Below are 15,401 nucleotides of genomic sequence, written 5' to 3'. Positions count from 1 at the left end.
ATTGAATACTTCAACACTTTTACCATGTCAAGCAGAAACGAACATTCAGACCCAGATTAAGGTTTCTCTGAAGAAGACGAGAACGGGGTGATCTCTCCAACTCTACCTCAACCATGTCATGCCAAGTCATAATAGGCAAGAATGAATCATGTGAAGCAACATTTGGCTCCTTGAGCACATGATGCTCATTAAGCTCATGAGTAGTCTCAACATCCTTTTCTAAGGTTGATGCATTGACAACAACCTTGGCAATATTATCAGGGAAAAATTCACCAACGGTGTCTAGACACTTAGGGGACTTTCAAAATGATACCTGAACTTACAAAGTTGTCAATGTGATACCTGGACTCATATTTTCGTATCAACGTAGTACCTACGATCAAATTCCGTCACGGAACAGTTATCTAGAGGCACGAGTCCGGCACGTGAGGCACAAAATAAGAGTAAAAGACTAATTTACCCTCAAAAATATTTTTTTATTATATTTTTATTCTTTATTTTTTTTTTCTTTCTTTCTTTCTTTTTCTTTCTTTCTTGTTTTTCTTTTTCAACTTTTTCTTCCCTCTGGTTATGCAGAAGAGACAGCGATTTTTCTGGGTTCTAAAGACGATCGGAAAATCGCTGGCGATTTGATGGAATCGATCGGAATCGCCGCTGCGTTCCGGCCCGGGAGAGGAGGTTGGCCCGGGCGTGCTGCTTGGTTCTCTGGCGAGGATCGGCTCTGGGTTGGCGGTCGGTGACGGGGCAGATCGATCTCGATTTCCTCCTCGCCGGTCATGGTTTCGCTCCTTCTTCTCTCCCTCGTTTCCGGTTCGGTGGTCCTGCTTCTGGGTCTGTGGCGGATGGTGTGCTTCCTGCGTTGGATCTGTGTCGGTTGGGGTGGCGTTTTTGCGCCGGTTGGAGGTGGTTCGTCGGCGGTCCTCTGTTGATTGTCTTCGTCTCCTGTTCGTGGATCCATGGTCGTTCGGTTCGTGGGTCGACGGTGGCGCTCGTGGACTGGCTGGTGGGGTTGTGCTGGTGAGGGGGATCTGACGCTGGTGGTGTTGCGGAGGGGTTGGTGGTTCACGGTGGATGTAGTGGCTGTCGTCCCATACTCCTCTCTGATCCCATACTCCTCTCAGCCCTTCGACCCACTTACCTTCATCTCCCACAACGAAACAACCTCTCCAGGCCGCCATTGGAGCCCTCAACACCATGAATTGAACACTGAACCTAGCACATACAACCCAAGCACAACACCAGTCCAACAATAAGGCGTACTCGCGCCGTCGGGGAAGAACTCCGAAGAAGAAGAAGAAGAAGAAAGAAAGAAATAAAAAAGTAGAAAGAAAGAAATAAAAAAAAAAAAAAATTGAGGGTAAATCGGTCTTTTTGCCCTCTTTTTCGGCCTCACGTGCACAATTTAACGGAGTCGTGACGGAATTTGATCGTAGGTACTACGTTGATACGAAAATATGAGTCCAGGTATCACATTGACAACTTTGTAAGTTCAGATATCATTTTGAAAGTCCCCTAAGTGTCTAGACACCGTTGGTGAATTTTTCCCATATTATCATTAGGTAGCTCATAGTTAGCACCACTCATAACCTCATTAGCTAAAACCTCGATTCTGTTACTTGAGATCTTGTGAACCTCAGAACCTCCATGCTTAAAGAGTTGAGTTAGGTTCAACATTCGTTTCCTCTGAAAACATTGCATTCCTTGAAGGGGGAGTGACCTTGTGAATTGCTTACATGACAGGGAGAAGGTGTACCAGACCCTTGGTCATCAGTATTTGCAGTGTTTAATTGCATTTGTTCAATAACTAGCTCAAAAATATTATCTGCTGCCACCTGAACACCTGCAACAATCTCCGAAAGGTATTGTGGGTGCCAATAGTGAATAGTCTTGACAGTTAAAATCAAACTTGTCTTCTGCAAACTTTATCTTTTCTCTCTCCTCTTTCTTCTTTTCTTTCTCCCCAAGTGAAATCTGGGATAAGAAGAGCCAGAGACATATCTAGCAGTGTCAATGGTTCTAGGCGAGAGGCGCGCTGCCTAGAGTTTTGATGTACTATTTGAGAATGTAGTGCATTATCTATTGCTTTCAATCTCGGCACAAAAGATCCTAGTTAGAAATGGTCAGATGGAACATGATTTTTAGTAGCTAACGAGTGAATGATAATTAATAATGTTCTTTTAGTTACTCTTAATGTGGTATATATAAGAGTAATAATTACATCAATATAGGTTTTTATAAGTAAGGCTTACGCCTTACGCCTCAAGGCAAACGCCTTCTTGAGGCTCACCGAAAAACGCCTCGGCCTACGCCTCAGCGTTTTAAAACATTGGTGATAGCCACAATGGTTATTCCTTCGTCTAGACAAGCATGCACGTGTATGCAAGACATACCTGATTGATGAGAGTTGTACATGAAGCTTGAAGCATTCCATTTTTTCTGAGGATCCAAGAGTAGAAAACTATTACATGAAAACATGACTCTTGGTTGTTGCGCTTAGGAAATGCCAATCAAATAAACATTGCACTAATAACAACTAAGCAAGCCTCAGATAGCTGTTGGAGTAAATTAGTTTCATTCAACTCATTTCTAGTGCCTAAGCTGAGAATAAAAAGCAAAAGACGAAAAACTTAGGGATAGAGTAATAATGATAATCCAGTAAAACATAACAAATGGCAGGGGTAAATACGTCTTGACACTATTCATAAGCAAACCTTCCTTTCGTATCTATACTATTATTAAGAGAAGAGGCTTTGTTAGCCAAAATTGAAAATTTTGACAGATTTAACCTTGAAAGATTAAAAAACTTTGACAATAAATTAAATTATAAGGGTAAATAGGACAATTATAAAATAGATTTTATTAAGAAAATTGAAAAGAAATTATCCCACAACCTCCACTTTTCTCTCCCACTATTTTCTCTCTGCAATAACAGATCTATTTTCTTTTGTAGATAACTTTTTTTTTTTTTTTTACAATTAAAATTTTTCTTACACATGCAGAGCATGTGATTGCAGACTAGTATAGTATAATTTAAGTGATGGACCCTAAAAAACCTATTTTTTAATTTAATTTAGTTTATGAATTTTCTCCTTTTTTTACTTTTAGAAAAAGTAAAAAAATCAAGTCGATATTTTTGAGTTCTGTCAAGTAGGGCACATTCTGAAAATTATGCTTTGATAATTGTAGATTATGTCACAAGAAAATTTCACAAATAAAGGGTCTTGACATAGTTTGAGACTTTTTAGGTGTCATGGGGACAGTCGTGACATGTCTAAACTTGTCAAACCTTATTAGCACTCTTTTTTAAATAATTTATCCTGTGACATAATCACTATTATTAAAACATTATAAAGAATGATCTTCACTCGACGAAACTCACAATTCACAATCTGATTTTTTATTATTATTAATTTTCTTGTTTTCTAACTTTGGAAAATCATAGAAAAAAATTGGGTCAAGATTTTTGAGTTCTATCAATTCGAGAATTGCTAAAAAAATCATGACGTAGGAATGAAAAAAATTTGGTGAGAAAATAAGAACATACATTTTTGGGCAAAAAAATGGGTCCACAGTTTTGAATCAAAAATCATAGACTTAGAATTTTTTTTTTTTCCAGAAAGTGTCGGAGTCGGTTCTGTAACACATTTTTGTTGTGCTTAGCCTCATGAGCATTACTGACCCTAAATTAGAGACGAAACTACCAACTAGTGATTCTCCAACTGACGTACATCGGCAGTCACTGAATGCGACTAGGTTCTCATTCCAGTCCTAATCGAATTAAGGACTGCCCTCCATGGTCACAATCTCACTAGAGTGTTTATATAATTCTAGTAAGTTTTACAGGAAGTGATAATGGAAATTAAACTCGAACTTCAAAATCCAAACTGGAGTTGCAGTGGCACAATGTTTCTCTTTCAATTTTGCGATTAGGGTTCATCAACTACTCACATATACCCTAGCTAGGTTAGTTCTACATATTCAAACTTCAGCCATGTTCTTATCCAAAACAAATACGGACATGTAAATAGGTATTGATCAGCTAGCTGATATTAATTTCCATTTCGAAACAACATCTTATGAGTCTAAAACGAATGGCAAAGTCGATTTAATAATTTGATAAAAAAAAAAAAAAAGAACAATAATGATTATACTGGCGATGGTTCGCGAATAGGGATGGCAATGGGGCGGGTTGGGATCCCCATCCCCGCCCCAATCCCCAATAAAAATCTTTTGGGGATTCCCCGTCCCTATCCCCACTGGGGATTAAGCCTCCAAACCCACCCCAAATCTCCAATAAGAATTTAATAAATAAAATAATTTTGTTCTCCTATTGCATTTTTTAAAATCAAAATCTACAACAAATAAAATTAAAACATGATTGAATTCATAAATCATAATTCAATGAGTGCAAAAGTCAAAACATCATTAAAGTTAAAATATAGCCATTAAAGTAAAGTAATAAATGTATATATTTGTGATTTATATTATAAAAAATAAATTAATATATATATAAATTAAAATATATATAAATTAAATATATGTATATATTATTAGGGTGGATTTGGGGATGAGGATCACAATACCATCCCTGCCCCATCCCCAATCTTAGATATATAGCCTATCCCTATTCCCCATTTGTCCCCGAATTCTTCCCCCATTAGGGGTGGGTATCCAATGGAGCTCCGCCATGCTAGGGATTTTTGTCATCCCTATTCGCGAAGAATGTGACGAATCAATTTGCAAAGATGAGCTCTATTTCTATGAGAAATGTCATAACAAATATAGAGTAGAGTAAATTGTTCTGTACGTTATGAGTATAAACGGAAGAAGCCAGCAGAATTTGTTCATTGTTTGCGTGGGATTTCAATCCATTCTATAATTAAGCGGTTCATGAAAGATTTTATTGCTTGGAAATCACACATTTAAAATATGGTTGTCTCATGCCAAACTAAAGCCATGTTCATGCTTAAGCATATTCGTTCAACATTCTTAGGAGCTTTGATATAGTCACTGGATTAATTCGTCGATTGGTAAAGAAATTAATCTCATGATTTATGCACAAATTTTAATTTTGCGTCCAACAATTGGTCAAAGAGATTCAATAGCTGGGCATTCACAGATTAAATATGTAATTACTATATTAAAGTGGATACAATGCATGATAAGGAAGCTTCTGGAGATGTAATTACTAGATTATGATGTTTCTTTTACATCTTGATAACAGAAGCTTTTGGATCACTGCAATTGAGCGCATTGGCAAAGAAATTTTTCACACAAAATTATCTCTTTGTAGGGTAATGTTGTAGTTTGTTAGGCTCCTTGATTAAATGAGCTTCGATGTCTTAAGTGAATGGTGCATGATTCTCGTTTCTGGGAAATTTGTAAATCTCGTTCTAGCTTGCGATTATCAATGAAATCTTCATTTAATAATAAAAAAAAAAGGTGGATACAATGCATGATAAGATTAAAATTTTATAGGATCTAAGATTTATTGTGTAAATAAATCTCACGCCTATCAGAAATATTTCTAATAAATATGGTAAACACTTATGCAAATAAGAAAATAATGTTATTACATCAATAGATTGTATATATGTATGTGAACCAACATTGTAAACCCTAGAGCACTGATGGAATCCCAAGTCATATTAAGATATGAACACGGTTCTGTACATTATTATCAGAATCAGATAGCAGCTGAAGTCAAGCGAACCAAAGAAAGGAAATCTGAAAAAGAACCATGTGCATTGAACATATTAAGTAACTTAATAGGGTACATTGGTACTGTTTGGAAGTTAAGAAAATGGCGTGAAGAAGGTGGCAATGTCTTTAAAAAGTCAAATGATTTTGTATAGAGAAAGTTTAAGGTCACGAGAATTTGTCAATAAAACAGTTGAGAGCTATGTAGCCTCTACCTACTCTCTTCTAAGTTCTAATCACTCAACACTTATCATACAAGTATACATGCTATTTTACATGTAAAAACTGTTACCCAAGACATTCATGACATTTTCTGCCTAATTGTAAGGTTTAGAATCGATCAACATGCACAAGCGAGACTCACTTATGCAAGTCAAAATGATGGATATGAATAAGATACATTTACATTAAGTAGATTCTGTTTCTCTGAAAATAATGCATATCAAGTTTTTATCGGTATGTACTTGTGATTTACGATGAGGTACATTTGATTTTGATATATAGGCAAGCATGTAATGTATATACAATTCCTATTTAAACTTATTAACTGAATCTAGACACTTTCTTGTCTTACTATTTTTCTGACCTGGTCATACTAAACTCATCTCAAGGAAGAAAGATGCTAAATTAAGCTTGAATTGGAGAGGAATTAACAATTGTTTGTGTCTTTGGAATTAGTTTTGTTTAAGAGTGACATGTAGTTTCTTCTTGTTGATTTTGATATTGTAATTAAGGTAGATGATGTAGAAGAAATTCTACATCTCTATCAGTTGTGTACACTAGGATAGGACCTTTTCAAAACTGACACCAACTTCCCAGGCTCTAACAAGTTGCTTTAGGGGGCTAATTGGATTGCTTCTCTTTGTTCTCTCTCTTTATGGTTAATTGGTCTTTATCAAAAACAAACAAGTAAACTGAACAGTAAAAAAGGGATGGTTTTTGCAAGGGCAAGTTTAAGTTGATGTGTAAAAGCTTCTATAGGTAGAGAACTATTGACTTTTAGAAAAATGACTCCATATGATGGAGTTCCACCACATATTGTCATATTTAGTGCTATGTTATTAGCCTCACATCACCTATTAAAAAAAAATCATAACCAAATGCCAACAACACACAACAATAGATACTCATGGCTATAATATTGCTTTTCGCAACAATCTCAAGGCCTTTCCACACTACATAAGAGAAAATAAGGTTTTTGAAGCTTTTGGAATCAAACTAAGCAATCAAATGTACCATAATGAACTTTATTAAAGAAAATAGTAGACAAAATGAAATTCCAAAAGAAACCCATGTATATATTCAGATTCTTTACATCATTATGATCCCAAAGTAAAACACTATGACCTTTAAGATCTTTAAATCTTTCCCAGGACCATCATACTTTCCATGAAGAAATTTAACACAAGAGGACAAAGTACCCATTCCACCCTACATGAGCAAAAGGGTTTCCTATCCAAAGTGTCTTTCACTAGACTACAAAACAAAAAAAAGGCAACACTGAACTATCAGAAAGACAGAAACACCAAAGAGTACGACTACTGTAGCTAGCTAGATAGCTGCCACTGAAAGTGCTTGATGAAGTCATGAGCTAACTTGAAGTAACTGAATTATAAGAAGAAGTTGCATAACCAGCTCCAGAGTAGTCTATACCTTGTTCATACTCCATAGGTGGAAGCTCATTGAGGTCAATGTCGAGGCCTTTGCGCCCGGTCTGGCTCGATTGAGCTGGATCATTTGGACCGGTCCAGTGAGACCTCATATGACCTCCCAATGCTTGACCTGTTGGAAAAGTCCTGTTACAGATTCTGCATTGGTGACTTTCAGCTTGATCATGGTCAACTTGGGTGGCTGCGTTGGTGAGATCAGCATTTCCATTATTAGTATCGTCAGAACCAGATTGATGATGATCATGTTCCACAGGGTACTGGATGTTGTTCTTGAACTTGTTGTGGCTTGACATGTGTCCTCCCAATGCTTGGTGGCTTTGGAATGACTTGTTGCAAAGACTGCAAGGATAAACTTTGTGATGATGGCTTTGATGTTGATGATCTTGAGCAACAACCGCTCCTTCCAAGTCTTCCAATTTCATCTTCCTTCTCTTCCTCCTCCTCATCATGTTTGCAAGCACAATGCTCTCGGAGTTTTCACTATCCGATAACTCCTCCTCACTGTCCTCTTTCAAATCCACTCCCAGCTCCAAGTGATTCCTAGACTTCCCTAGATCAAACCCACTTACAAAATCCCCATCCTCCTCAATTTCAAGCTTCTGCTTCCTCTTCCTGGCTACACCCACATAGTCAATTACCGTTCTGTCCTTTACATCACGATCCTCGTTTTTGGTCATGAAATTGCTGTTGGTAGCCTCCTCAGCTCCTTTTGGATTGGCTTGAGCTAACATCATCAGATCATGGACAGCTTCACTCAAATCCAACTCATCATCACAATCATCATCAGTCTCAGAGTTGGTTTCAGAAAGACTAGTACCTTTCGTACCTCTTTTCGCAGTTTGAGACCAGCTAGGCACAATCTTAACCAGATCAGGAACCACTTTCGGATTAGGCCCGAACCAGATTCGAGCTGTCCCAGCAGAATCAATCTGCTGATCCTCAGCTGCCTTGTGATTATTTTGAGGCAAAGCATCAGATAAAGTTGAAGTGGAGCTGTTCTTGGTTGATTGAGGAGGCTCAATTCCCCTATAAGGCCTATCCGGGTGTGACCTCATGTGTCCATAGAGAGATTTCTTTGACGGGAAAATCTTACCACACTCTATGCAGACAGGTTCACCACTGGAATCAGTAGTACTAGTACTGAATTCAGTGGCACTATTTTTCACCACCACCGGCTTCGGAGATTTCGAAGAGCTCTTGATCAGTCCCTTGCTCTCTTGGACATGCATTCTCATGTGACCTCCCAGAGCTTTCCCGGACTCGAAACCTTTGTGGCAAATATGACAGATTTTAGTGAATTGAGGAGCAAGGTTTTCGGGTTTCCGATTACCTTGTTCCGAAAAAGGTTCAGCCTTTGCCATCTTGAGCTTGATCAGTAGTCCTCCTCCATTGTTGTTGCTCTCAGTGATCTCAGGGTTAGTGATCTCTTGGTGCTCTATATCCATTTGAGGAAAAAACAAGAAAACCCAGCTCAGAGAAAACACACAAGATTGAGCTATCTGTGTTTCTTTTTTGTGGAGTGGGATTTGTGAACCGGTGGGCTGGAGTAAAAGAAGGAATACAGCCCTAATTAAAGAGATAGAGATAATATAGGTAGCTTGGCTAGGAAGCAAATCCACTTAATTTGATCTTATTGTTTTTCTTTCGGAAATTTATCTCCCTAAAAATCCTCTTTTTGCTCCTGAAATCAAGATGTGCTCAGAAGGCAATGAAAGCACAGAGATTCTGTGCATCTAGCTAAAGCAAAATGGATCAGCTCAAAGCTTCAAGCAAACAGTTAAGGAAAAACCCAGAACACAAACAAAAGAAAAAACACAGAGAGAGAAAAACAAAGAGAGGAAGATAAAAACTGAGGCTTTACAAATTCTGCAGTTGGGTGTTTTGGTCTCTTTGAGTTTTATATAACTGCTCTTTCTTTTTGTGAGAGAGAGTTTTTGGTTCGTGGGAAATTGACTTGTCACTGCCCTCCTCTAATTCCGTTCTTTCAGAATCTCCAACTCTCATTAATAATACCAAAATAAAACCCCCACTCTATTTCTTTGTTCTCAGAATTAAATTGTGTTGAAAATTAACCTTAACCAACCAGCTAAGCGAGTTAGTATTTTTTATCATGAAGTTGAGGTTGAGGTTAATTTGGCCACTCTCCCCCACTATGAGACTATTTAGGACTACATTACTTCACAGTTCACACCAAAACCCTTTCTAGGGTTTACCACTTTTTTTTTTGTTCTTTTGTTTTTTTTTTCTTTGGAGCTACTCCAAGGATTTGATGGTATCAGAAAATCTCAATCTTAAGCTTTCAAATCTTATAGTGTAATGTTTCGACTTTCGACCAATCCCAAAAATTAAATTTCTCTTTTTAGTTTTTACTATTGGTAAGTAGTAATTGTTACTACTTTTTCTCTCATTAAGATAAAATTTCTTTGGGATTCTTCCTACTCTAAGAATTTGAGAGGAAACCTTGCCATTTGAAAACTCTTGGGTTTCAAAGTGCGTGCCTATCTCTTAATGATTCCCGGTAGAATGAAAATCTCTTCAATTCTCTTGAAAACTATTGATTATGAGTTGATTATTATCTTCCTTAATTTTTCATTTATGTATATTTCACATATTCACACCACTCACACCACACGTACGTACACCACTCACCACCCACAACTTGCACCTGAGTTTTCGGAGACGGACTTTGGATCAAGGGAGGAATAAGTTCTCACCCCCATGATAAAATATCATAGAGCTTTTGTTTTTTTCTTTGCAAGATGAGCTATATATATATGAATGAGGGGAAGAGACAGCTAGATTCTGAAATAATTCGATGTGATTTTATGAGGAATGATCTTGAACAATGCCACATCCATGGTGTTGTTCCATGGATGACTAACCATTATTCAAAAAACATTATTTTGGATAATGATGACGTATCATTATCTAGCATATATCTCGAGTTCTTTGGACATGCATTTTCTCTATTAAAAGTAAATGTGAAAATAGTAATTATCGTTGTATTAACTATTAAGGCACAAAATCTTCTAATAACACAGTATACAGAATGCAGTACCATGCCCAATTTCGATTCATACATCTATGATCACGATGGCTACATTCCAAGTAATATTTAAGCATATAAATCTTACAACTATAAACCACTGATAAATACACATAATTTCAGTATGAGATCTACATTAATCAATATGTATCAATCAATCACTCAAATGTGCGCGGACAATTGATTGACAAATTTGTTAAATGACTTGAATCTGTTAATACACTATGTGACAATGGTTGATGGGTTGATAACTTGATATATATTACTTACATTATTCTAATTAATAACCAGAAACCCTAGACCTAGGGCTTTTGTGCCAAAGGTAGCGGTGTCCGACCGTGTCCAGCGCCGGTCTAACCAGGTGAGAGTGTCTGGGGTTCATTCCCAGTGCGTGGAGAGCGGTTTCAGAGGGTGAATCTGATCCAGCGAGCTAGGTTGCCTTCGATCTCAATCTGGGCCTTTGAAGATATGACAAAGCAAGCGGCTGCAACATAAGTACTGTAGCAGATCGGCGACTCGGTTGGACTTGTGGTCTTATCAATGATCGACATTTGTTAAAGTAGAAGCGTCGGGGATCGGGGTGCAGCAGATTGACAAGTACTTTTGCGGGCATGGGCTAGGCCTTAGTGTATTCTGCTCAGTCAGTGGTGGGCAGACTTTGAGTTTGGCGACCGATTGGATCATGTTGTGCTGGAAGGGTAGGCCACTGGAAGGCTCGCCGGCGGCATGTTACTCGTGCTTCTGCTAGCTTTACTTGTGTTTGGGTTTGGGCCTCTAGGCTTGGGCTCAAGCTTGGGCTGTCTGGGCCTATTTTATGGGCTTTTAAATCACATGGGTTGGCCTGGCCTAAGAGTTGATCTTCTTAAGCTTTTTGGGTCGATCTATGGTTTTTAAGTGTCAAGCTCTTTGAATCATGATTCCTTTAGGAGTTGGTAACTGTCTTGAATGTGATTAGTGTATTTCAAGCGACTTATGAATAAGTAGTTACTCTTATTTGTTTGCTAGAAAGTGGAGTTCTATTAGTATCATAACTGTTGCAGGCTAAAAGGAGGTCAGTCGATGATTTTGCCCTAGAATACACGAAGTTGTTTCTTTGTTTATAAGCTCGCTAAAATAGCGAGCTCAAAATAAATTTGTAATGAGTTGCATTTGCTTGATAGAGTTTCAGAAATCACTAGTATGTTATCCTATTGAAGTACATGTTCAATTCTAGCCAACGACCTACTATTGATTCTAATGATATCAAATTCTATTCAATAAATAAATAAATAAATTCTAATTAATGGTGGTGCTTCAATATTGGGTGATGCCGGCAAAAATTATCTTAGGTGAAGGAATTTATTGGTCAAAAAGGAAAGAAAAATAGCTCTGCCATGGTTAGTACTTAGTAGAGCGCATGGCGGCAACAAAGTCCTTCTGAGTTTGAAGGTCAGGAGGGGTTGTCGGAACCTTCCCTTTGTCATTGTTTTACTTTTTTTTTTTGGTGTCTTCTCCTCTGGTAGAGGAGGCTTTCTTTCATTTTTTTTTTTTTGAGAAAAGGGCGGTGCGGCAGCCCTCAAGCCTTAGTAGCCATGATTAGAGAAACTGTCGAATACAAGGGGGGGACATTGAGCCTAAACCCCTGATTACAATAAGTAGAACAACCTGAAATACTATCCTGAGACTCTACTAAATGCTTGTACTCAACAACGCACCAACTAGCAAAGAGCGCTCTACTGGCGACTCTATTTGCTTTAACTGCATAAATGCAGCGGTGACACAACGGAAAGATAACTTGATCTGCAACTCGAATGCAGCAAAGCATAACTACCATAAGCACAGCTTTCCTATCATGATGCCACTGGAAACAACTTCCAGTGACACATAGTTTCACTTTGCTACTAGGAGGCTTGGGTTTTGGCGCTATTCCATCGATCTCTTCTCGCAGTTCACTCAATCCAAGCCAGATCTTTGCTTTGAGTGTGGATCGGGCATGAGTTGGTGGTGGGGGATAACGGCTTTTGGATTTGGGTAATGGAGTTGATTAGTGTGTCGCTTGGATGTGGTTCAAGGTTTAGGCTATAGCACATGCTGTTTTCGTCATCGTCACATTTTCTTATTTTTGGGGTAAGTTTTACTTGAGCGCCAAAAATATGTCCTTACCCTATAGAAACTAGCCGAAAGTATATTCTCCAAGGCCAAGGCTACGTCCACTTGTATTGTGGGCTATAATACACAACATACTAGCGGTATTTGTCTTTAGTCAATAAATTATAATTTTCATATGTCTAGATGATTAAAAGAATAACACTGTAATTCAGAGTGAATTTGTGAGATAACAATAAAATGTCAAATCAGTGTTGTTTATATCTTTAATTATTTTTCAAAGTGAAAAGAGTAAATGTATCCTTTGATAGACGCTTGATGGTATTGGGTAAGGGATCGCTAGGGATTGGCTTAAATGTTGGCGGCCGGAAGGGTAGAGGACTGTTGGTCGTTGGGTTAGATGAGGGCGACCACAATGAAGTGGTTTGGTGGGCTTTTTTCTAGTTATTGACATACTAGAGGTTTTTAGTTGTCCTTAGAGAGTTGCAGTGAGGGTTGGCGTGTGCGCGCGCATGTGTGTTTTAATTTTTTTTTTTTGGAGAGAGAGGAGAGAAGGGGGGTATTCTAATTCCATTTCCCACTGCCAAAGACAAAATTACATAAATTATCCCTCCAAAAAATTTATATTCCCCTGCCAATGTTCCTTATAAGTAGATGTAATACTTGTACTTTAATTAATAAAATGGTGTTATTGAAAATTATAATTTTAGATTTTGTTTTTATGACTTACCAAACACTACAAGAGGAATGAAAAATTAATTTCAGAATTTTATTTCCAGTAATGTTTCAAACACCCACATGAAAATACTAAAACCTATTCCATGTCATATCGGTCTGGAAAGGAAAATAAATTATTTTCTATTCTGACATTTCTGCCAACCAAACAGGGCCTAAGAAGATAGACATGTGTCAAAAAATATACCAGTTTATAATTAAGTTAAGATTCTGAAGCATAGCTTCCTAATTATTCCATACGAAGACTTGTCCTTATCAAAATAAGTGAAACCAAGAACTAGAAATAGGGGCTTTGGAATGTTTCGACCTAGCAACTCTCTGCTAGGGTTGGGAGAGCGCCGCCCTCGGGTTTGGCCTCTCTGTACCTTTCTTCATCTTGTATGGAGTACACCTACGGCGTCTCCTCTGGGGGTTCCTAAATTAAGATTGGCTTGCACCGTCTCTTCTCCGTCGCCGACTCCTTCTGCGCCATGGTGGCTGGTAGGCACAGTGACATGTGTACTATCGGAGTTTCAGCCTCTTGATGTTAGTGGTGGCTTAAGGAGACCACGGCGGGCGAGGCTCAAAGGTCGAGGAACGTTACCGGCAGCGCAGGGTGTTCTGATTCGATCATGGCGGAGGGGATTGGAGTTTTCGTTCGGGTCGGGTCAGATTCTATTTGAGCCTCCTATCTACGACTGGCTGCAACTCAGACATGGCTATCTCCTGGCTCTTCGGCGTCTGCTGTTTGTCGGGCGGCAAAGATGCAGAGGGGTGGTCGTTGCTCTGCTATTTGGGTGGTCCTATTTCCAAGGTGTTGGCGTTGGTTTGCTTAGATCGACTGGTTCACACTTGTCATCTGGCGGTGTTGGAGTCGGGAGTTGTCTGGATCATTGGGGCAAGTCGACCGGAGGCTTGGTGGCAGGTGGGTGCGGCGATGGCGGCAAGACCAGAGTCCCTATTGCATTGACTACAATGGCAAACCCTAATTGGGTTTGGGCTTGGCTCTACTTTTCTGACTTGGGCTTGGGCCCTCATGGGTTGCCTAAGGCTGCAGAGTGTGGGTTTCTTCTATTCTGGATTCGAATTTGGGATCCCGGTGGATTTCTTATAAAAATTTGGGATCCAGGACAACAACCTCGACTTGTCAATTAATTTTGTTAGATCGCAAATATCATAATCTCTGAGGGTTTTTTATCTTGCTTCGGAGATTACTGATTTTTGTTTGGAATTAATGTGCGTGAACTGTCTAAAAGGTGGGTGTACTGGGGGTAAAAAAAAGAACTAGAAATAGGGAACCACTACAGGTCTACAAGTGGTCGAGTTGGCAAGAGTCTGTAGGTGTAAAACTCCCACAGTCGGGTTTGAATCCCGCTGCCGCTTATTGGAGTTTAAATCTCAATTTGTTCTCGGTGGCCATAGGGGAGGAAGCTTTTGGACATAACCCCCAGGGCACAAATTAGTCTCTGGGCCGAGAAAGTCTTTGAAGAGTGGGAGTGGGGTGGAAATTAAAAAAAAAAAAAAAAAAATTGGTGAAGATGGCTATGGAGTTTTTGGAAAACGGGAGAGACTAGAGAGAGACAAAGAGAGTGAAAATATTAAATTATTCTTTGAAATATGAAAAATAACATAAGGATTAACGGTGTTATTGACGACTTGTACCAAAAGTGTATCGGATTTTTAATTTCAGACACTGTTTTTCAATTTTGTAAAGCATAAAAACTTTAATTTTCAGTGATTCATCTCTCATGTACTATTCTTAAAAATTTTTCTTTGAGAAAACTCATAATCCCCCTGTTATCTTACTTAATGGATTGAAGAAAAGTGTTTTTTTTTTTTTTTTTTGACGATGAAGGTTTTCTTTTCTTTTTTTGCCTTTTTACAATTGGGTCTACAATATAATCGCTAACCGTTTCATTAAGAAAGTCCACCACTTCAGTATTTAAAAAAAGGGCTTATGCAATAGGAGAGCCAAGCCAATTATAAGACCATAAAAGAATACTCTTGCCATTACCCATAACTCACTGTACACCAGAATAGAATGACTTCCAAAGCTTTTTCAAACCAAGCCACACTGAAGATTTGGATATTTGGTGGTAAACTCTCCCAGGTACAATAACTGAATAAAGTGTATGCGAGTGTATATTGTGAAGGTTTACTACCACTTTACTTCGGAACTATGTGGT

General features: G+C 38.5%; 1 protein-coding gene across 1 annotated transcript; it reads right to left on the bottom strand.

The window, feature by feature from the left end:
- Positions 1-7,008: 7,008 nt before the first annotated feature.
- LOC133734370 (uncharacterized) lies at positions 7,009-9,342 on the bottom strand. Its single transcript, XM_062162005.1, has one exon. It carries the CDS (start codon positions 8,813-8,815, stop codon positions 7,292-7,294), a length of 1,524 nt encoding a protein of 507 aa, XP_062017989.1. The 5' UTR covers positions 8,816-9,342; the 3' UTR covers positions 7,009-7,291.
- Positions 9,343-15,401: the final 6,059 nt, after the last annotated feature.

Source organism: Rosa rugosa, chromosome 2 (genome assembly GCF_958449725.1).
Source record: "Rosa rugosa chromosome 2, drRosRugo1.1, whole genome shotgun sequence".
NCBI lineage: Eukaryota > Viridiplantae > Streptophyta > Magnoliopsida > Rosales > Rosaceae > Rosa > Rosa rugosa.
This window is presented reverse-complemented; position numbering and strand designations above follow the sequence as displayed.

Excerpts from the sequence above, each read along its gene's own strand:
- LOC133734370 (XM_062162005.1), bottom strand. The coding sequence starts at position 8,815 with ATGGATATAGAGCACCAAGAGATCACTAACCCTGAGATCACTGAGAGC.